The sequence below is a fragment of the Heterodontus francisci genome, chromosome 2, assembly GCF_036365525.1.
Source record: "Heterodontus francisci isolate sHetFra1 chromosome 2, sHetFra1.hap1, whole genome shotgun sequence".
Lineage (NCBI taxonomy): Eukaryota > Metazoa > Chordata > Chondrichthyes > Heterodontiformes > Heterodontidae > Heterodontus > Heterodontus francisci.
Window position 1 is genome coordinate 152,114,904 of NC_090372.1, and position 23,664 is coordinate 152,138,567.

The 23,664-nt window shown below is 44.2% G+C and overlaps 1 protein-coding gene across 2 annotated transcripts in view; it reads left to right on the plus strand.

Annotated features, from left to right (window-relative positions):
• The window catches only part of dnah5l (dynein, axonemal, heavy chain 5 like), a 472,330-nt gene that overhangs the window by 148,398 nt on the left and 300,268 nt on the right, over positions 1-23,664 (plus strand). For both annotated transcript variants that reach the window (XM_068012046.1, XM_068012056.1), the window contains exons 23-29: positions 943-1,066; positions 4,788-4,966; positions 12,645-12,737; positions 12,888-13,091; positions 15,368-15,448; positions 15,543-15,947; positions 22,036-22,154. In XM_068012046.1, the coding sequence (XP_067868147.1) occupies positions 943-1,066; positions 4,788-4,966; positions 12,645-12,737; positions 12,888-13,091; positions 15,368-15,448; positions 15,543-15,947; positions 22,036-22,154 (1,205 nt within the window). The remainder of the gene's footprint in view (positions 1-942; positions 1,067-4,787; positions 4,967-12,644; positions 12,738-12,887; positions 13,092-15,367; positions 15,449-15,542; positions 15,948-22,035; positions 22,155-23,664) is intronic.

The following is a 23,664-nucleotide window of genomic DNA, read 5'->3' on the forward strand; positions in this document are numbered from 1 at the left end:
TTGAGTTCAACAATTTGAGATTGTAACCTCTGCCCCAGTTTTTTTTCAGATGACAACTGCTAGTGATGGTCCTGCTACTTCCATTTAGACCCATCTTTTGTTTGTTTACTTATTGCATTACCTTCTCCTGGTGGTGTAGTGGTAATATCACTGGGCTACTAATCCAGAGGCCCAGGCTAATGCCATGGGATCATGGGTTTAAATCTCACTATGGCAGCTGGAGGAATTTAATTTTGATTAATTAATAAAGGAAAATCTGGAATTGAAAGCTAGTTTCAGTAATGATGCCATGAAATTATCATTGATTGTTATAAAAACCTACCTGGTTCACTAATGTCCTTTAGGGAAGAAAATCAGTTGTCCTTATGTGGTCTGGTCAGCATGTGACTCAAGACCCACAGCAATGTGGTTGACTCTTACCTGCCCTCTGAAATGGCCTAGCAAGCTACTCACTTTGCAAGGGCAATTAGGGATAGGCAACAAATGCTGGCCTTGCCAGCGATGCCCACATCCCATGAAAGAATAAACAAATCATCCCTTTTGTCATTCAGTCTCTTCTGCCTTCCATTCTGTGACGAACCTTCCCTTTTGTTCTTTCCCCTCCCCACTTTCCCTTTCTCTGTACTTGCTTAAAACCTGTTACTCTAACTTTTTCCAGTTCTGACAAAGGTGCTGAAAAGTTAACTTTGTTTTCCTCTCCATGATGCAGAAACAACTTTTTTGTTAAAGTAATTTTGACAGATTCCAATCAACCTGATGCGAATTTTGCTTTAATGATCTCTGCAGTGAAACATCAAAAAGTCATGCTTTCATTTCATGATTAACCTGGTATTGTGATCACCATTGAATGTTACATTTATTAAACTTTCAATAAGCAGCTGAACGATGACATTCTTTTTTATTCAAGTTCCTCATTCTACTTACATATTGGCTTGTGTACAGGATACCTATGAATGTTTGCATCCTGATGCAAAACAAAAGACTCGCTGTCAGGAATGCCTACACTGCTGCTACTATAATCTGATGGGACAGCTTTGCCAAAAGAATACTGATGCCTTGGTGAAATGTAAGTGTTGATACGAATTCACAATGTGAATGACACTCTTTGTAAACTTCCCTTGTTGCCAAGCTGGTTTTATATAGAAACCATAGAAAAGTTGCAGCACAGGAGGAGGCCTTGTGTCTGCGCCGGCTAAAAAAAAACTAGCCGCTCAATCTAATCCCACCTTCCAGCACCTGGTCCATAGCCTTGCAGGTTACAGCACTTCAGGTGCCAGTCCAGGTACCTTTTAAATGAGTTGAGGGTTTCTGCCTCCACCACCGATCTGGGCAGTGAATTCCAGACACCCACCACCCTCTGAGTGAAAAGGTTTTTCCTCATGTTTCCTCCAATCCTTCTACCAGTCACTTAAATTTATGATCCATGGTAATCGACTTCTCTGCTAGGGGAAACAGATCCTTCCTGTCTACTCTATCTAGGCTCCTCATAATTTTGTATACCTCAACTAAGTCACCACTCAGCCTCCTCTGTTCTAAGGAAAACAACCCTAGCCTACCGAATCGTTCCTCATAGCTGCAACTTTCAAGCCCTGGCAACGTTCTTATAAATCTCCTCTGTACTGTCCCCAGAGCAACTATGTCCTTCCTGTAATGTGGTGACCAGAACTGTACGCAATACTCCAGCTGTGGCCTAACCAGCATTTTATACAGTTCCAGCATTACATCCCTGTTTTTGTATTCTATACCTTGGCCAATAAAGGAAAGCATTCCATATGCCTTCTCCACCACTCTATCTACCTGTCCTGCCCCCTTCAGGGACCTGTGGACATGCACTCCAAGGTCCCTCACTTCTTCTACCCCTCTAAATATCCTCCAATTGATTTTTATCCCTGTGTATTTGTGTAATATAAACCAACTATGGGGTGATTTTGCAGTCCTGTTGTTATGGTGGCAGGACTGAAACTCTTCAGGCAAAACAAGTGTTATTGACGCAGACACCTGGGGCTGGAATTTTGTTTATGGGTTCTGATTTAAAATCAAAGAGGCCATTATTGTGGAGGGGCAACTCCTCCACTGGATGGCTAGTGGCTGCAGGTGTGGCCCTATAGCTATGGCAGGTGTGTCCTAGCTGGATGGAATGCTGGCCGCATTGCTGACTGGAAAATTCCAATCGGTGTGTGCAGAGTGGCCTTAATAGGAACTTCAATTGGCCTAATTGACTACCTGTCGTTTGTGGGTGGATGGCCATCACCCCCTCCTCCCATCCCCCGATCTTGCCTTCAGGAAAAGTACCTGGAGGAGGCACCATGGCAGGAGACCGACATGTTAGCCGGTAATGGGAAATTGCAGGCCCGTCTGCCTCCGGTCCCACCTCCACAGTCAATGGAAAATTCAGCCCCTGACCTCTCATTGACATATAGGGCTGAATCAGAGTTGGAGGTTCCATGGCCCAAAGAGGGGGCCATGGGCTCGAAGGGCAGCCCCCGTGCCCCCAACAATCCCCAGGGAAGGGTTTCCCCTCCATCCAGTGGGGTCTACAATCCTTGGCCTCATAAATTATAATGTTCAAATACCTGACTGGCGCCTTCATTTTCAGGTGCACCGAAGTCCTAGACCTGCCTCAGCAGGCCCACCTCTCACTGATTGGTCCAGCAACATCAAGAGCCCACCCACCATCCTTCATTGGATGGCGGGCCCGCAGTTGGCCAATTAAGAGGCCACCTATGGTAACATCGCTCAGCCGGTACCACTGCCAGCAATTATGGGCTTGGGACTCGCTTTTCACCCTGACATTGGGGTCCCAAAGCCGCGATAAAGTTCAGTCCATAGAGTCAGCTTATTAGAATAACTAGAATGTTCTTTCTGTGCACATTGACCTATTCACAGGAGGCGCACTGGTTGAGGGGCATTTCATTTATTGCAAGTTAACTATATAGGGCTAATGGGTAAATTTAAGAAAGTGCAGTCACTTAAAGTTAACTGGCCGCACAGGAAGAATAAAATCTCTAGCTTTGGAAAGCCTGAGATTTAAAAAGATATGTATATTTGATAGCCAAGGAAAGGGAGAGAGAGAGAGAATGCAAAAAACTAGCAGGGCAAAAGAAAACAAAGGCAATCCCAGTGTTGAAGTACAAAATGGAGTCTATGGACAGCAGCAAACCCAACCCTTTTTGGTGACTGGGGAAAAAGACACAGTGCTCAATGAGATGGATGTGAGTAGGATTTGCCCTATTCAGCCCTCTGAAATGCACACTTCCCAAAGTGGTAGTGTACTCTGCCTATCAGAAAGTGGCCTTCATGTTGAATGCTGTGTACAGCATCTGCAGGACCCGAAAACAGATATGAGAGAAAATTATATATTTAGCAAAGTAAGAGTACCCAACAATACCATGTACCATAGTCCAAGATTGTATGTCACAAAATATGACATCTGTCTGTTCCACAAAACTGGCAGTAGTGGATTGGTCATTTATTAGTTAGTCCTCCTGAATTTTCCTTTCGATTTCTTAATGGGCACAGGATCCACTCCTTCAAATTACCACCCAGGCAATGAAAACAAAATGCTACACCATTTAAAAAAAAATTGTTCTTGAGATCTGGGTGTCTCTGGAAAGGTCACACATATTGCCCAACCCTAGTTGCCCTGAGAAGGTGTTGGTGGGCCTTTTCCTTGGACAGCTGCAGTCATTGTGGTCATGGTGCTTCCACAGGGCTTTCTGAGATAATGACAATGGTGAGAAAAGCAATATTTGTCCAAATTAGGATGGTGTGTACCTTGGAGAGTAACTTAGTTCCCACGATATTTCTGCTCTTGTCTAACACCCGGAGGGTGGGGTGGATGTGGGGGAGGTGGGAAATCACATTGGGCATATTGCAACCATTGCTTTTACTTTGAGAAACATAATACAGGGACTTTAGGCAGCTGTGTCATGCTACTCAGCAGAAAAGTGAAAGTGCTGCCTCTGTTGACTGACTTAACAATAACCTGCTTAATCTACATATGAGCAGTACATTAACTGATATTGCAGTGCTCACTGGGAATGAGCCACAAGCAAAACATTGCAGGTCAGTGACATCCCTCATTTGCAGGTTGACTACAGTTGGCTGTGCTGCAGATGGCAAACGGGCTGTCTGCTGACCCAGAGCAAGCTGAGGTGGTTGTCCTTAGCCCATGGGAGTTAGGTATACTAACGTCTGCAGATATGTTTTGGTGCTTACTGATCTCCCTGGCATGCCTCCTTTTATCTCGTGCCACCTCACCATGAAATACTTTATTTAAGGAACTTTAAAAACAAATGTACCTCAAGGAGTTACAAAAAAATGACTGTAAAACTTTCATATAAGAAAGTATTATAAATAAAAATTTCATAAAGGTCAGAAAAAATGTTCAGTAAAACAACATATGAAAAGAGGCACTTACTATGAAAAGCCTTTGCCACTTTTAGAGTTCTGTCACCTATGGTGTGTCCCTTGCTCCCATTCCACATTGAATAAGAACAAACCTAGCACAAATCAGCAAAATTGTGCTACCTGCTCATTTAAATATTTTTGTGCAAAATTTGAAGATTTTGGCATAAAATGGGTGTGAGCAGTCCGGCACACTAAACGCAGCAGTTTATGGGATCACACCTGGTAGAAAATGACATAGGGTCTATTCTGCCAATTCTGCAATTTCCCTTTGTGTCTGTGGCACAAGTGCAGACCCAATGCACAGCATGGCAAAATCAGCCCCAATGTTATTTTCATCTTTGGATCTGTAAAGTGATATTTTGTCAATATGTGTGCAGGTACCAAGTTATCATTGGATGCTATCAAGCGGCATTTACATGTTACCAGCTCTAAGTATGAGGCAGCAAGACCATTACCTGGTGGTGGTGTGGAGGCACCAAAAGCTCCATTCTTTAAGTCTGAAATCATACTGGCAATTCCAAATGTTGTGATGCGACCAAGTTTGGAGGATATTCAGGTAATTACTTAACAGCAAACTGGCAAAATATTAATTTTATAGCAAGTTATAATATGTAGATGCTGTGGTATTCCCCTCTATTAGTAATACAAGTATCAACCTAATTTCTGACATAGGACTGAATTTTACCAGTCCCACGACGCTGTGGGAGGCAGCGCGGAGGCTGGTAAAATTCTGGGGGGAGAGACCTGCCCCGACCCGTGACCTCGAGAAGGACCCGCCGCAAATTACCGGTATTTATCTCTGCAGATTATGCAGCTCTCCGCCTCTCGATGCACACTTCCAGATTTTTAGTTGAGCGGGCGGCCATCACGTGCCATCCCGTTCACAATCAGAAAAGCCGGCGGGTCATCAGAGGCAGAAGGTTCCGCTACGGAAGGTAAGTTCTGATATTCAGGGGTCTCACTCTGCATACTGGAAGGGAGGAGGGAGGATATTCAGGGGTGTCAATCTGCATACTGGAAGCATGGAAGGCAGAGGGAGATATTCAGGGGTCTTAGTCTGTATACTGGAAGGGTGGGGGTGGAATATTCAGGAGTCTCATTCTATATACTGGAAGGGAGAAGGGGATATTCAGGGGTCTCACTCTGCATACTAGAAGGGAGCCACTGCGATTCCGCCCTCTGTATTGGTTGACAACTCTGTGCCATTGACTGCTTCTGTCATTGAAGGAGCAATGGCATTCGAGTCACTCTGTATATGGGGAGAGTGCCAGAGATGGTAGGCGTTTGAAGCTTCTATGTCTTGTGGGCCAATCGATGCAACTTGTACAATCTTTATGTTGTCATGTGGTGCCACTCTTAGTGGGATCTAAGACAGGGAATGCCATGCCATGCCACATAGCTGCTGCATGAAAGCACCTGATGTACCACTCAACATCAATCTCTGCCATGTCAGGAACCTTCGAAGAATTGAAGGAACCGAGTTGAATTGCAACTTGAAGATGGGGATCTTGTCTCCTATATTCATTGATGCGCTTCTTGAGAGGATCCATATGCGCCGCAAGCAAAACCAACAGGCAGTTGCAGCACGCATAGAGGCCCCAGTTGTGACCAGCCACTACAGATCACCGCGCATCTACAGGTCCCACATGACATAACTGCAGATGTCAGAGTGCCAGTGTCAGAGGTGACTGCGGATGGTGAGAGAGGCGGTGACAAATCTCTGTGCCCTGCTGAAGGATTGCTTCGGGGGACATCCTGTGCCTGTGGCCCTCAAAGTGACAGCAGCTCTCAATTTTTATGCCTCTGTATCATTTCAGGGGTCCACTGGAGACCTTTGTGGGGTCACACAGTCAGCAGTGCACCGTTGCATCAGGGAGCGATGCCTTGTTCCGAAGGGCTGGTGACTACATCCCTTCACAACGGACCCTGGAAGCCAATCCCAGAGGGCCACTGGTTTCGGCTCCATCGTGGGATTCCCACAGGTGCAAGGGGTCATAGATTTCACCAATGTGGCCATCAAGGCTCCCGCTGGGCGACCAGATGAATACGTAAACCGTAAGGGCTTCCATTCAATCAATGTGCAGCTCATATGTGATCACTGGAAATGATTCATGCAAACCTGTGCTCACTTTCCAGGCAGCTGCCATGATGCCTTCATCCTGTGCCAGTCGCAGTTGCTTTTGCTGTTCACTGAAATGGCTCAGATGGAGGGGTGGCTTCTTGGAGACAAGGGCTACCCCTTGCATACATAGCTCCTGAAACCAGTGAGACACCCCAGCACTGCTGCAGAAGAGCGATACAACACCAGCCACGGAGCTACAAGAGCCACTATTGAGCAGGCGAATGGCATGCTGAAAATGAGATTCCGCTGCTTGGATAGATTGGGTGGTGCCCTGGAGTACGAACCGGAAAGGGTAGCTCGCATTGTTGCTGACTGCTTTGTTCTGCACAACTACACACTCAATAAGGGGAGGCCTTGCAGGACGAGGAGAGACATGAGCAGGACTCATCCTCGGATGCTGAGGGTGCTGAGGACTTACAGCAGGGAAGGCACATGGGAGGACAGAGAGCATCCAGGCACCGCATGCAGGGTGAGCAGCGAGCTAGGGATGCACGGCAGCACATCATTAATCAAAAGTTCTCCACGCCATAGAAACCATCGTGGGCACTGCTCGCCATACAGCATCCTCGTTCACCTGCTGTGCAGCAGTCCGCATCTGCAACATCTTTGTGTCCACCATTACTGGCAGCAGAATACTGAGCCATTGTCCATATTACTGCATCCGTGCAGATGCACATGAGTGATACTGGCATGGCAATGATGTTATTCCATACATTTGCAGTTCTGAAAGGCCAATGATGTGTGGGAGGAATCACAATCGGTACATGCTGGCACACTTCATTCGCACAGTAAATGCAATGCACATGTTAGTGAAGACGATTTTGTTTTCGGCCTTTCTACAGTGTTGTGTCACCCATGCAGACCCATTTGTGTCACGATGATTTTTGGAAATTTTTGTGGATTCTCCTATGCGATGCCACTTCGGCGCTAGCAACCTAACTGTAGGAAAGCTGCTGATATGATGGTCCTTTGGCTGTGGATGACTTTGGCAGTCGTACCCTGTGCGTACGAGGCCTAGAGGGCCCCGGCTGGCTGGGAGAGTGATCGTTCATCCCCTTCTGGCATTGGACCCTTTGACACCGGATGGCCCCACGGCTACTTACCTCCTCTGCCATCTCCAGCCAGGCTGCCTTGTTCAGGCGGGAGAGCCTTTTCTTACCATCGCTGGTGAAAAGGACCTCCCGCCTTGCCCGCACAGCCTGGAGAAGAGTGAGCAGGGAGGCTTCGTTGCACTGTAGGGCCACCCTAGAGCACCTCTCTGCCATCCTCGACTTTTGGTGTGGTCCTTTAAATGCAAAGATGACTCCACCATGTAACAGCTCTAACTTTTGGCTGCAAGGTTTGTCTCGCACATGTTTGAAAACCAATGCAGGAGTAGTGAGGAAATCAGTGCTGTTGTCGCGGCTTTTCAACAATCACCCATCGACACATGTTCATGAACACTTTGCTTCTACAGCAGCCGATCATAGTTGTTGGTGTAATATTTCTAGTTGGCAATACAGCTAGAATATGAACATATTTTCCTGTTTCCTTACAAAGATCTTTTAATTGCAGTTACATGTATTTTCACATAACAGTTAGCAGAGAAATGAATACAGATTCCAAATGCATATTAGTCTGCGACTTTTCAAGTCAGATGATTAGAAGCCCATAGTATGTAAATATTCTTCAATTATGGTTTTATTTCTGTTGTGTATCTGCCTTTTATGGTACATTTAAGTCTCACGTCCTGGAATGTGCGAAATTAAGATTATTCACCAAAGTGCGGCACACCTACAAGAAGGAATGTTACACTTGAGTGGAAGAAGAGGATCGCAACTTCACAGGACACTGGGACACAGCAGGGTAAGTATGTGGCAACAAAGCGGAAAGTGCTGGGGAAACTCAGCAGGTCAGGCAGCATCTGTGGAAAGAGAAGCAGAGTTAACTTTCAGGTCTGTGAACTTGGTCAGAGACCTGAAAGTTAACTCTGCTTCTCTCTCCACAGATGCTACCTGACCTTCTGAGTTTCTCCTGCACTTTCTGCTTTGCTGCCAGATTGACAGCAGCCCCACTCTTCAACAGTGAGGTAAATATTCTTTGACAGCACTTTAAATAGGGCCCCAGCACCTGCTACACAGCTGTCAAATGGTTCATCACTGCGCCAGATGTCCTGCTTCTCCCCATGTAATATAGTGGGGGCGGCTCGTCGCGGTGATGCTAATGAGCCCCCGCGCATTATATCACGGGGCTCGAAAGCCGACGCTGAATGCGGGCACTCCGCTGTGTTCAAAGGGTGCTGCTGCGGAGCGTGGCGCCTGAATAATATTCAGCCCATAATGATGTGGCACAATACTATCTGTAGTTCAATCAGTTGATACACAAGCAGGAGACAATTGCATGTCTCTGGCTGGCATCCCACCCACTGGCAAAAAAAAGCAAAACAGTAATTCAAACACCCAAAGATATAAGAATTGTTTGTATACTTTACATGAATCGGAATAATGCACTTCGGAGTGCATTCCATGTCAACAGTACATCTTGGGATTAAATAACGTCAGTAAACTATTATATTTTTAATCTTGAAATTCATAGCATTATCTAAACCCAATGATGTTTTACAATCCTGGAACACACTCCAGCTGGTGTGTTATCCTGTATAACATACAAATATTTTGACATTAGTATTTTGAAATGATTTAGGCTTGGAGGGACTGGTTCATTCAGTAGATTATCTCATTTGCCCCTTCACCTCAGGAACCTGAGTTTGAATTCTCTCAGCCAAATTTTCAGGCCCCACCGGGGGTGGGAACTGAGGTGGACAGGGCCTGAAAATACTGGTGCCAGCTGGCATGCCAGTTTCCCAATGCTATTCCTGTGCCAGGCATGTTCACCAGGGTGGAGGGAGGGCGAGTCAGCGATCCTGCCCAATCGCTGATTTATGGCAATTAAGGTACTTGAAGAGCTCAGTAAGAGCTAATTAATTGGGGGAGCTGAGAGTTTCACGGGCACATGGGCTTCCTGTGCTTTGTGGGGCAGACCAGATGAAGGTAGATGGGTACAGTTTGGGGAGCCAGTCATGGCTGCCCCAGGGAATTACCCCAGAGCCATAAAAGTTTCAATGGCACAGAGGGGGACTCCGCCATTGGAAAACAGGTACACTTGGCGCTGTGCAGATGGTTGGAAGAGTGGGCAGTCAGCACTTGGGCAGTGCAGGAGGTTGTTGCCCTCCTGGCATTGCAAGGGCAGAACAGCAGGGGCCAAGGCAACCAAGTTGCCTTGGTAACCAGCTGAGCACAAGGAAAGCAGCAGCTGGCAAAGGGGGCACGACTCTCAGATTTTGGGCCCAGTGGTGATGAGGTGCAACACCCTCCACAGGAAGGGCAGAGCTCTGGGCATTGGGGGGTAGAGGAGAGGGACAAGAGGCAGGAAGGGCACAGTGGCCATATCCTCCACGTAGGATCCACCGCTGAAGAAGGAGCTACCTGGAGATGACTGAGACTCAGTGCCGCAGGAGACTGCGACTATCCAGGCAGATGGTCACAGACATCTGTGTCCTTATCGCCGAAGATCTCACAGCACTATTCACTATGCCCCTGCCAGTAGCCGTCAAGTCACTGTGGCCTTGAACCTCTTTGCTTCTGGCTCCTTCCAAGGATCTGCTGTGGACATTAGTGGTATCTAGCAAATGGCAACACACCACTGCATTTTGCTGGTCGCTGAGACCCTCTTTGTGAGAGCAAGACAGTACATTCATTTCATGACAGATGAGGCCTTGCAGGGACAGAGGGCAGTGGGTTTCGCCACCATCACTGGATTCCCCCAGGTGCAGGGCATAATCAGTTGCACCCATGTGACCATCAAGGCACCCAGTGACAGGCCAGTGAGATCCATCAACAGGAAGGGCTTCGACTCCCTCAACATTCAGCTGGTCTGCAATCACAAAAAGAGCTTCCTCCATGTGCACGCTCACTTTTCTGGCATCTACCATGACTCAGTCATCCTCCAGCAGTCGAGTATTGCAGATCTTCACACTAACCCCATAGTCCGCGGATGGATCCTAGGGTACAAGGGATATCCCTTGAAGAGATGGCTACTCACCCCTCTATGCGAGCCCATGACAGAGGCACAGCAGCAATATAATTGATGCCATCTGCTCACCAGGACAGCCATTGAGCAGGCCATCAGGCTTGTCAAGAGGTGAATCAGGTGCCTGGAATGGTTGGGTGGTGCCCTCCAATACACTCCTGCAAGGGTATCGCTCATTGTGGTGGTCTGCTATGCTCTCCATAACATGGCCCTCCAGAGAGGTGTGGACCTTGAGGACAGTGAGGCCCTGGAATGAGATAGTTCATTGGAAGAAGTGGAGGAGTAGGAGGTGGGAGAGGAGGAGGAATTGGAGGGGGAGGATGCAGAACATGAAGGTGCCCTGGCTGCAAAAGGAGGTGGTCAGGCATGGCACGGTGCGCCATCTCGTCAGAATGCCATGAATGTCAGGGATCATTTGATTCAGGAACATTTCAACTGACACCTTCTGAACCATGCTGAAGGTCATGGGATGCAAGTCACTTTGAGGTGCCTGAGCTAACACTTCCATTGAAGACACAGCCTGGAACATCTAAACTCTTTACTGCCAGTGAAGGAATCACACTTGCCCAGAGCCTTTGCCTTCACCATGTAGGAATCCTAGATCTCTTTCACCACCTCATACCACTCCATTTGTCACGCCAGCATTAAAAAAGTCTCCGACGTGTGGCTTGAAGTGCTCATGCTGGTAATGGTGGCATAGTGGTAATGTTACTGGGCTAGTAATACAGAAGACTGGACTAATGCTCCAGAGACATGAGATCAAATCCCACCTCAGCAGCTGGGGGAATTTTTAAACTAATTTAAGCAAATACATCTGAATTGAAAGCTAGTCTCAGTAAAGATGCCATGAATCTGTCATCGGTTGTCGTAAAAACTCATCTGGTTCACTAATGTCCTTTAGGGAAGGAAATCTGCCGTCCTTACCTGGTGTGGCCTACATGTGACAGAAATATGGTTGACTCTTAACTGCCCTCTGAAATGGCCTAGCAAGCCACTCAGTTTGAGGGCAATTAGGGATGGGCAACAAATGCTAGCCCACATCCCATTGACAGAATAAAAAATAAAAATTAATCTGCTTCCCACGAGAGAGAGTTCAGGACCCGGAGATGGTGCCAACTTCTGTTTCCTGCCCCCAGTGTGAAAATTCAGCCCTTTATTTCACCTATAGGGAACCTACTACATAGAATGAGCATGTAATATCTGAACCTAGTTCCTAATGGGCATGGCCCATAGTGTAAAGATTTATCAAAAATTATATGAAATTGTTCATTTTTCTTGGACCATACAAGTAACTGGAATGGGAAATATAAAACAATTGCACTGGTTAGGATTCTAAAATTTGGTTTAAGATACATTAATCTAGTTGCTGGTCTTGGTGGATAAATGTTAAATTAATTTTCATGAAGCTCTTCTAGCATTTTAACAGAGGTGTTGGACCCATTTATTTTAAATAGATTAATATTTTTGTTTAAATAGTTGACAGAGTAATGTAAATGTAGTGTCAGCTGTGGCTTAGTTGGTAGCACACTTGCCATTGAGTCAGAGGGTTGTGGGTCAAGTCCCATTCCAGGATTTGAATGCAAATGTCAAGGCAGTACTGAGTGAGTGCCTGCAGTGCATTCCTGCAACTTCCCTTTTATAGGGACTCTGCCTTTAAAAAAAGGTCTGCCTGGAGGACGTGGCTCATTTGAACGCTCTGCGGTGCACAGTGGATGCCAGCAGTGCAGTGGAGACCAGGGCAATGTGGGACCTGCTCATGGCCACGCTACAATCAGGGAAATGAGGTGGGTATACAAATTTTATGTGCTATCATCTCACTTCCAACTGGCACAGGCAGGTTGTGAATTGTGGGCCCCCACCCAAAAATTGGGGCCCCCATCCAAAAATTGAGGCAAATGAATTTCTAGCCTGATAACTTAGATTCTATGTTTCACAGATTAGATATGCTTATCAAATTTAAAATTATGTTAACCATATGTTAATTTGTTATTTATAGTAAATAACAAAACAATATTCCGTTATCAATTCATATTTTATTCTGCAGACTGTCCTTAATAAAGCAGTGAACACAATTCTGTCCATGTCTAAGGATATTGCTCTTTGGTCCTTTGCCTATATTCATCTGAAACAACAGCAGGTATTCACTATATTCCATTGTAGTTTAATGTTTAATTACTTCAATTTTTAAAGCGTTATTTCTTGTCTGCTTACAGAACAATTATTTATCCAATATTTGAATTTCGTTTACATGCCTGAATTTGTTATTTATTTTTGCATGGTTGAACAGATTGAACAGAATGTTGCTCGAGAACTTGGTGATGATAGCATCCTTGGGAAGCTGGTCGTGCTAAAATCCCTTGATAAACAAATCAGTGAACACAAGGATGTCACTAAGGTTGTGATCCAGCTCAGTTCCATTATTTCCTCTTTGAAGACTGATGCAACAGAGATTCTTAACAATTTCTCTCACTTCTCCCACTTGTGGAATCAGGTGAGCTTTTATGTCTTCTAGATTTTTGTGTGGCAATATGTGCTTGCATGCGTGAGATCGATGCTGTAACAATAACTGCTTCAACTGCCAAGAGGTTTTTTTTTTTCGCAGCCTAAACATCTACCCCCTCCAACGCTGGCATACTGTGGCTGCAGTGTGTACTATATACAGGATGCACTGCATCAACCTGCCAAGGCTACTTCCGTAGCAGCTCCCAAACCTGTAGCCTCCATCGCCTAGAATGACAAGGGCAGCAAGTTTATGGGAATACCATCACCTCCAAATTTCCCTTCAAATTGCGCACCATTAAGACTTGGATATATATAACCATTCCTTTGTTACTGGATGAACATCCTGGAACTCCCTTCCTATCAGCATTGTGGGAACACCTTCACCTCATGGACTGTAATGTTTGAAGAAGACGACCCACCACCACCTTGTCAGGGTGAAGGGCAATAAATGCCAACCTTGTCAAGAGTTTTCTCCATCCCAAGATCCATTTAAAAAATCTTTTTTCCACATTCTTCTTCTTCAGATTCATCTACCAAAGATGTTGTCTTACTCCTGCCCAGTGATAGTATCTTTGTTAACCAGGCATTGGAATTTTTCACAGGAGATGATGATAATGATGTTGATGAGTATAAAAACAGCAATTATGCCCCGTCCAGAACCACCTCAGCATTTTCTGGCATCTCCTTCTCTGGCTCGTCATAAATGTCTTGCCTTCATGTCCATGCCACACACAGGAAAGGCACCAGCCACCAAACCTCAGAAAATCTTTAACTCACACCTAATATTTTCCCAAGTAGTGAGGGTGGACCCTTGGAGGAAGGAGTTTGTTTACTCTGCATAGCTATTGATCTAGGTTGGATCCTTAATTTGACCAATTTGGCCATCTTCTTTTGTTTTAATGTTTCTTTTGAGTGGCATATGCCACTGCCAAGTGGTCTTTTATTAGCTGATATCTAGCTGATCCCACTTTGAATTGGCCCTCATTGGAAGATCTTGAATTCACAACCAGGTCAAAAGGAGTTTCCAAATTCTTTCGACAGGATAAATGCCAGTGTATCTCAGGTGCTGATGTAATATGCAGTTACGACAGCAAAACCCAAAAAAACATAAACACTTTATTCTGATAACTATGTCACTTCTTTCCTTCTCACTCTCATCCACATTATCTCTTCCATATTTATATTTGTTAAGCTTAATTCTACTTACTATTCCACATAATTAAATGTGTTAATTATTTTTCCCTAACTAATTAAATGTTAAAGACTTTCTCTACCAGTTGTTTCTATTTCTCATCATTTATTTTCTGGGAGAAGTAATTTAAAAAACAACACTTTTAGCTGGCTAAAAAACAACCATAAAAGCCAATTTTGCAGCAATTGAAAGTTCAGACCTGGCAGGTTCATGTGGGTGCATCACAGATAGGATCAGGACAATTATTAGTGCTGGTAGCCTTCTGGTGCCTTGTCCATGTGGCCAATATTCGTGTGTGAGCTCTGTAAATGATCAATTGTAGGTTATTGGATCAATGATGATCATCATGGCCAAGTCACGATTGTGCCTTTATCATGCATCCACACATATTGACTTCCTGTGGGGTCAAATAAGTAGTTACCATGAGGATGAAACATAATCAATTTTTTTTAATGTTCTCTTTAACTTGGTGACACTGCGAACAATGGCAATTCTCTTGTTGGCTGAGATCAGCTAACTCCGTGGATCAGGTTTTTGAACCTGGGGTTTTCTGGTAGGTATAAATCAGTGCCAGAACCATATGGTTCATTTACACGTTGACCTATTCTGCAGCATTCAATATGATAGTTGCTTTCTTTTTCTTTACTGAAACTCAATGTTTACTCAAAATGTGCAGAATGAACAGAGAAATTATAATTTACCTTTTAAAAAAAAAATAAGCTTCTGATTTTATACAGTCTTGATTTGATATTTTAATCCAGAAGTTGGCTGAAAAATTACCATTATTGAAAACAAAAATTCCTGGCATTCTGATAAATGTAAGGGTTAAGATGGAGTTGTTTGAATCTTCTATGATATTGCCAAGTCGATTTATTGGAATATTCCAGGTTTAAGTCGAACATATTGGAACTGCCAATGTGCACTACTTTCGCATCATCCATCTTGGTGTTGTGGGTGTTTTAAGACTGCTACCTATTGATTTATATAGCGTTTCAAAGGAAGTTATTATGCTGTCACTTTCCCTATGTGGAGTCAATCACTAAACACCTCTGACATTATTATGATTTTTTTAGGATCCTGCAGAGAAAGTGAAGGAATTCATGGATTCAAAACCAATCCTCTCTGAATTCAATGAGCAAATTACCTATTACTCTGTATGTATAAAACTGATTATTGTTATCATGGATTAAATACTGATATACTTTTTTATTAAAAGAAAGTAACACTTGCACTCTATACTTTATATAGAAATTGGAGGCCCAGATTGATGAGTTGCCCTCTTGTTATGAAGTGGGCTCAGTTCAATTTGACACTCAGCATTTGAAGCTGGCATTGATACAAGAATGCCGCTCATGGAAGAGAGCCTTTGGCACAGCCTTGAATAGAAAAACTGCTATGGAAATGGATGAGATTTATTCCTTTATTGAAAATCTTAGCAAACAACTGAACCGACCAATAAATGATTTGGATGACGTACGTGGAGCCATGGCAGCACTAAAAGAAATTAGAGATGCTGAGATAAAGATTGACATGACCATTGAACCTATTGAAGAAACTTATGCCCTCCTAAATAAACATGAGTTGCTTTTTCAAGATGGAAATGCTGAAAGAGTTGATGGACTAGCTTATGCCTGGAAGAACATAAATGCACAGGTATCCCCTAGAAACAAAACAAGAATGTGCAAGTATTTGGCTTAGGGTATTACTTTTGGATTTCATAGTCATATAAAAGATTTTAAGAATAAACCAAGTTTTATTATTTGAGGGTATTTTTCCACTTGGAAGGAGTGACAAATCAAGTGTAAGTGAGGGGACGAATCTGCATTGTGCCTTTTGGGCTTTAACTCTGTCTTTTCTATTGGGGGTGAATCTTTTTCCCAGTAGAGAAATATCTGCTGAATGTCTCCCCACAGAGGAGGCCCTGAAATTGAGAATTCAGCAGTATCAAAAGTCATAGCTGCATACCCACGAACCGGCACTCCATGATGCAGTTCCAATGCTTTGCAACGACAATTTAAAAAAATTCTTGGCAAGTAACAAGGAAAAAGGAGGTTCACTGCCTTCAGATAGGTCTGGATCAGTAATGCAAATGGATTAAGATATGGCAGATGGATTTTAATGTGATTAAATGTGGGGTCGTGCACATAGGAACAGATAACAGTAAATGTTTGTAACTAAAAAGGAGAGATTCAAAGAAAAGGGATTTGGTGTGATTGGTGATCATGCATTGAAAGCATCTGGTTAGTTGAGCTAGTTCTTAAAAGGGCAATTGGATACTGAAGCACATCTAGAGGGCATTCAACTACAAATCAGAGCATGCTATCCTGATCAATGCTAAAGTCAATGTTGGAGTATGGCAAGCAGTATTGGACACCGTGGGGTCGATTTTCACTGCCCTTACCTGATGTTAATGAGGTGGCAACAGCCTCAAACTGGGGTCGGTAGTCTTGCAGCCCCGTTAAACCTTGCGATGCAGCCAGTTTCATAAGAACAAAGGAACAGGAGTAGGCCATTTAGCCCTTCAAGCCTGTTTTGCCATTCAGTGAAATCATTCTGATCTGCGACCAAACTTCATATACCTGCCTTTGCCCCATATCGCTTATTACCTTTAGTTAACAGAAATTTATCAACCTCAGTTTTAAAATTAGCAGTTGATCAACCATCAATTGCCGTTTGCGGAAGAGAGTTCCAAACTTCTGCCACCCTTTCCATCAAGAAGTGTTTCCCAATTTCACCCCATTTTGAAAGGGGTCCAATACCTGGTCTTCAAAGCGCCTGTCTTTTTCAGGCAGGCCCTTTTTAAATGGCTCAGAACTCCTAACAGGCACCCAAACACAGAACCTGAGGAGCACAATAATTGGAGGCATGAGTTCACACCTGCGCTTATTGAGCTGATCATTAACCCTTTCAAGCAGTAGTTCCACTGCCTCAACCATTCAGATGAGTTCTGACATACAATCTCCAATTTCATGGCTGTCGGCTGATGCTCTATATTTTTGACCTCCAAAGTAGCCAGCCCTTGGAATCACCTGGGTATGAAGAAGTCAAGGAGTCTAAAGATGATGGGGTTGATGCAAATGAAGAGGAAGAAGCTGGGGACAAATTGCCAGAGCTGTCAGGCAGTAATTAATCAAAGAGAAGTTTACCTGGTGTCTAGGACCTCCTCTTAGAGTGGTAACAGGACATGATTGTAGGCCCTTCTTCCGACTGTACATCTACTACCATGTGTTATGAACTAGTTATGTAAGAAAGAAGGGAGTGAGAGCTTAGAGAGATGTTTTGAGGATGTGCATTTCATGGTCAAATAGTGTGGATGCACTGGGAAAGATGGTAGAGGTATAGGGAAGTGAGGGAAGAAATAGTGAGGATACAAGCAGGCATGGAGTGTGTAAGGAGTAACAGAAGGAGGGGTAGTGAAGTATACTGCAGGGATAGGAGGAGAGTGAAGGGAAATAGGTGAGTGAAGGCTTGTGAGTAGTGGGGCAACAGGTGGTGCAGAACTGAGGCGAGAGTAATGCGAGATCTGAGTTCTACTGCAACACCTTGCTGAGGCCTTTGATCTTCTTGTGGTATTGTAGCCATGTCCTGGGTGCAATACTCCTGGCATTGACCTCCTTTGTCACCTCTTACCACTGGGTCCTGGCCCCTTATCCGGAGGCTGTTTGACCCTGTGATTTACGGTGGCTGAATAAGTCAAATACCATTTTTATTGCATGGAATTCCAGCATTTTACTGGCTAAAATTGTAAATGAGTGGCCTTTGTTTTTTATATAGTTATTATATATTTATTCCATTGAAGTAAATATTTTATTTTTATCCCTGTTTGAAAATAGAATCATAGTTGGGGGAGACGGTGCAGCAGGAGGAGGTGGAATTTTGCCTCTCCGCGCTCAGAGAGTATGGGCTCAAATGGGCTGCATTTCCTGCCCTGTTCATGCCGATTAAAATTTTAACGCTGCCGGTTTGGCGATGGATGAGGCTCTGCTAGACTCTGATCAGAGTTTCATGCATAATTGCTAATCATGGAAATACGATGTTAATAAGACCCAATGGCATTTCAACCTTGTCCTGAATGGCTCATCCACCGCTGCTGCCCAATGCAACGCTGATTTGACATCAATGGTGCCGATTTGGAGCTCAATCCTCCAGCCAATGCACTCTCTTAACCTGGCAGCTGAACACTCAATAAGCAGCTGAAAAGATTCCTATGCAGTGCATTGCAATTCCTGTGCCTGTTTTCGGGGACAATCCGGTTTAGCTCCCCTTCCTTTTCCTCATGCTGAGACAGTTTTATCAACAGAAGATGGTTTTAGTGGGAACAGGGAGAAAAAACATGCTCAGAGCCAGTTTGGAAAGCAATTCAGTAGGATAAATGAAATATTAAACACAGCGTGATTTAAACTCTCATCCTCATCAAAGAGTAACTTTTACATCATAAAAGGAAAACATTCAGCATTTATTTCTTATTAAATTGTAGATGAGTATCCTGTTCAGTTATATGCTTTGAAATATTTCTTAGGATTTTGCCTTCTGTTGTGGAATCTAGAGACAGAAATAACTTGACAATCTTCCAGCCAATGTCCAGACCTGAGTATGTCCCTGGGTATGTCCTGTTTCACCGACAGGAAACACCAACCAGAGGTGGTGGCACAGTGGTATACAGTTGGGAGAGAATGGCTCTGGGAGTCCTCAACATTGACTCTGGACCCCATAAAGTCTCATGGCATCAGATCAAACATTGGCAAGGAAACCTGCTGCTGATTACCACGTACTGCCCTCTCTCAGCTGATGAATCAGTACTGTTCCATATTGAATACCACTTGGAAGAAGCACTGAGGGTAGCAAGGACACGGAATGTACTCTGGGTGAGGGACTTCAATTTCCATCACCAAGAGTGGCTCAGTAGCATCACTACTGACTGAACTGACTGAATCCTGAAGGACATAACTGCTAGACTGGGTCTATGGCAGGTGGTGAGGGAACCAACAAGAGGGAAAAACCTGCTTGACCTCGCCTTCACCAATTTACCTGTTGCAAATGCATTTATCCACAACAGTATTGGTAGGAGTGACCCTGCACAGACCTTGTGGAGGAGAAGTCCTGTCTTCACATCGAGGATACTGTCCATTATGTTGTGTGGCATCACAACCTTGCTAAATGGGATAAATTCAGAACAGATCTAGCAGCTCAAAACTGGCCATCTATGAGGCACTGTGGGCCATCAGCAGCAGCAGAATTATATTCAATCCCAATCCTCATGTCCTGACACAGACACGATGGGCCAAATGGCCTCCTTCTGTGCTGTAACCATTCTATGATTCTATATCCCTCACTCTACCATTACCATCAAGCCAGGGGATCAATCCTGGTTCAGTGAGGAGTGCAGAAGAGAATGCCAGCAGCAGCACCAGGCGTGCCTAAAAATGAGGTGTCAACCTGGTGAAGCTACAAAATAGAACTACATGCATGCTAAACAGAAGCATGCAAGAGACAGAGCTAAGTGATCTCACAACCAATGGATCAGATAAAAGATCTGCAGTCCTGCCACATCCAGTCGTCATGGTGGTGGACAATTAAACAATCGGAGGATGGGGGTGCCCAACATGTCAGTGCAAAAGACAAGGCTAAAGCATTTGCAACCACCTTCAGCCAGAAATGCTGAGTGGATGATCCATCTTGGCATCCTGAGGTCCCAGCATCACAGGTGCCAGTATTCAGCCAATTCAATTCACTCCACGGGCTATCAAGAAACTGCTGAAGGCACTGGATACAGCAAAGGATATGGGCCCTGACAACATCCTGGCAGCAATACCGTAGACTTATGCTCCAGAACTAGCTGTGTCCCTAGCTAAGCTGTTTCAGTACAACTACAACACTGGCATCTTCCCAGCAATGTGGAAAATTGCCCAGGTATGTCCTGTCCACATAAAGCAGGACAAATCTAATCCCGGTTGTAATGCAGAACACCTGTTTTCCAGAACAAGCTGTGGCTCTCGCCAAGCTGTTCCAGTATAGCTACAACACTGGTATCTACCAGGCAAAGTGGAAAATTGTCCTGTTCACAAAAAGCAGAAAAGGTCAATCCAGCCAATTACTGCCCCATGAGTCTACTCTTAATCATCCGTAATGTGATGGAAGGTGTCATTGACAGTGCTATCAAGCAGCACTTACTCAGCAATAACCTGCTCACTGACGCTCATTTTGGATTCCGCCAGGGTCACTCGGCTCCAGACCTCAAAACACCCTTGGTCCAAACATGACCAAAAGAGCTGAATTCTAGAGGTGAGGTTAGAGTGACTGCCCTTGACATCAAGGCAGCATTTGACTGAATGTGGCATCAAGGTGCCCTAGAAAAACTTAAGTCAATGGGAATCAGAGGGAAAAATCTCTGCTGGTTGGAGTCAGACCTAGCACAAAGGAAGATGGCTGTGGTCAATGGAGGCCAAACATCTCAGCCCCAGGACATCGCTGCAGGAGTTCCTCAGGGTAGTGTCCTAGACTCAACCATCTTCAGCTGCTTCATCAATGACTTTCCCTCCATCATAAAGTCAGAGGTGGGGATGTTCGTTGATGATTGCATAGTGTTCACTACCATTTGCGACTCCTCAGGTATTGAAGCAGTCCATACCTGCATGCAGCAAGAGCTGGACAACATCCAGGCTTGGGCTGATAAGTGGCAACTAACATTTGTGCCACACAAGTGCCAGGCAATGACCATATCCAACAAAAGAGAATCTAACCATCTCCCTTTGACATTCAATGGAACTACTATCACTGAATCCCCCACCATCAACATCCTGGGGGTCACCGTTGACCAGAAACTTAACTGGAGCAGCCATATAAATACTGTGGCTACAAGAGCAGGTCAGAGGCTGGGAATTTTGCAGTGAGTAACTCACCTCCTGATTTCCCGAAGCCATACTTTCCACTTGCATGGATGAGTGCAGCTCCAACAACTCTCAAGAAGCTCGACACCATTCAGGACAAAGCAGCCCTCTTGATTGGCACCCAATCCACCACCTTCAATATTCATTCCCTCCACCACTAATGCACAGTGGCAGCAGTGTGTACCATCTACAAGATACAATGCAGCAACTTGCCAAGCCTCCTTCGACGGCACCTTCCAGATCCACGATTCTACCACATAGAATAACAAGGGCAGCATACACATGGGAACACCACCATCTGCAAGTTCCACTCCAAGCCACACACCATCCTGTCTTGGGACTATATTGTCAGTCCTTCACTGTTGCTGGATCAAAAACCTGGAACTCCCTTCCTAACAGCACTCTGGATATACCAACACCACATGGACTGCAGCGGTTTAAGAAGGCAGCTCACCATCACTTTCTCGAGGGCAATTAGGGATAGGAAACAAATGCTGGCCTGGCCAGTGACGCTCACATCCCATAAAATAATTTTAAAAAAATCAATATCTACTTTAAAATAAATGTAAATATCTGAGCAAAGGCATGAGTTTGCTTTCTTTAGGTATTTAAGGAATACAAGAATATACACAAATTAATGCACAAATTTGCTTGACTTCCAAATATCTACAAAACTATATAACACTTTTGGTAAGAACTTTCAATCCCACAATTAGTAAGCCTATCTGCATTCCGGAGAAAGGCCAAGATATTTAGATACATTATTCGGAGAGAGTCATCACTATTAATTGGCAGTTATGGTTTATATCTCTCAGTTCACAGCTGTCTAACTATCCAAAACTTCTATGTGACAGGTGGTGCAGACACAGAGTATACTTTTAAAAGTGGAGCCTGCAATGAAGACGGATCTGCTAGATGGGGTAAAAATCTTCCAAACTGATGTCCAGAATTTTTACCAAGACTATGATACAAAGTAAGTGCTGGAGGAATACATTATGTAATATGAAACGGAACATCATTTAATGCAACCAATACTGTGGGAGAAAGGGCTGTCAATTTAAAATAAATTACCCTCTTGCGAATCACACTGCTTTCATGTTTTAACAGATTTATATTTACAGACTGAGCCTTAATTGAAGAGTTTCTCTGACTGGATCTGATGTGTAGCAGATATGCTGCACCAACATCAGGTGTGGGGGGTGGGGGGGAGCCACTCAACAGTTTTTTCAATAAACTGATCATGAGCTTTGCTTTCTCTTTTTGATGAATCTCTTCCAAGTTTTACTGTAGTCATAGCAAAACTTAACAGGGACTGCATTATAAAGATAACATCAGCTCCCCATGGGTCTACCAATCAGTGGCAGCTGGCAATGGCAGCATTATAAACCCCCCTAGGCTTTGTTGGCTGACTTTGAACATTGCTTTTCTCTTCTTTCTGTTACTTCTGACCATGTGAGGTAAGTAAACTGTCCTGCCAATTTCTTCCATGTTCAGTGTTTTACCAGAAGACCAGTCAATAAAACAAGCAACAGAACAAGAGTGGATTATCAGAAAACACTTCATGCTGGCTCAAGTGAAAAGAGCATGCTAATAGTAACAGGAGTGGATGTTTATAAGAAGCCTGAGATGAGATAACAAATTAATCAATATCTCTGCTCATTATGTGGCTCTATCATTGATATCTGGATCAATAACATACAAACACGTTGGGCTGGATTTTGTAGGGACAGGGGGGTTGATGGTGAACTGTCGGCATTCTCCATCATTGCCCCTCTGAAACTGACCGCAACTTCAGGATGTGCAGATTAGCGCAGAAATCCTGAAATTGTGGTCTGTCACTCAGGACTCCGCCTTTGCCTTTTCCCAGAGCCAGCAGTCATAAAGTTAGCGAGAACATCAGATTTCCCGCCCTCACATTGCCATTAGAAACCCCTTAAAAAGTTACACCTTGTTCAATCAGGTGTAACTGGGTTTTTAACAGTTAGGTGATTAATAAAATTTGTTGAACAATAGACTCTGAAAAAATTGTATAATTGTGGAGTGCTATTAAATGATTAATTTTGTAAGCAAAATTTTTAGTAATTTAAAAAAAATGTTTATTTCAGAATATTTTAGCTTGTACCTTCATCCTATGTATGTCACAATCTTTAATTTACTCTATGTAAAAAATGTTTAAAGTGATCTTAATGCTTTTTGTTTCCCATTTTGGGGGGATGGGGTCTGTAAAAATCCTTTAATATGATTGTCTGCTTGGACAGCCTGATGCCGTCGCTCTAGCTCCATACTGGGCATGCCCAGTAAACACTGCAAACAATTGTAGTACCATTGCACGGCAATAGAGGTGAAATTCTCGCCAGAGAGATCGCTTGACCATTCTGCTAGACATACTTTGTTGTCAGTAGTGAGTGCTCTTGCTTTGCCACTGACTGCAAAATCTGGCTGAAAATGTGTTCACAGTGGCTGCAAGATATGGCTGTAAGGAG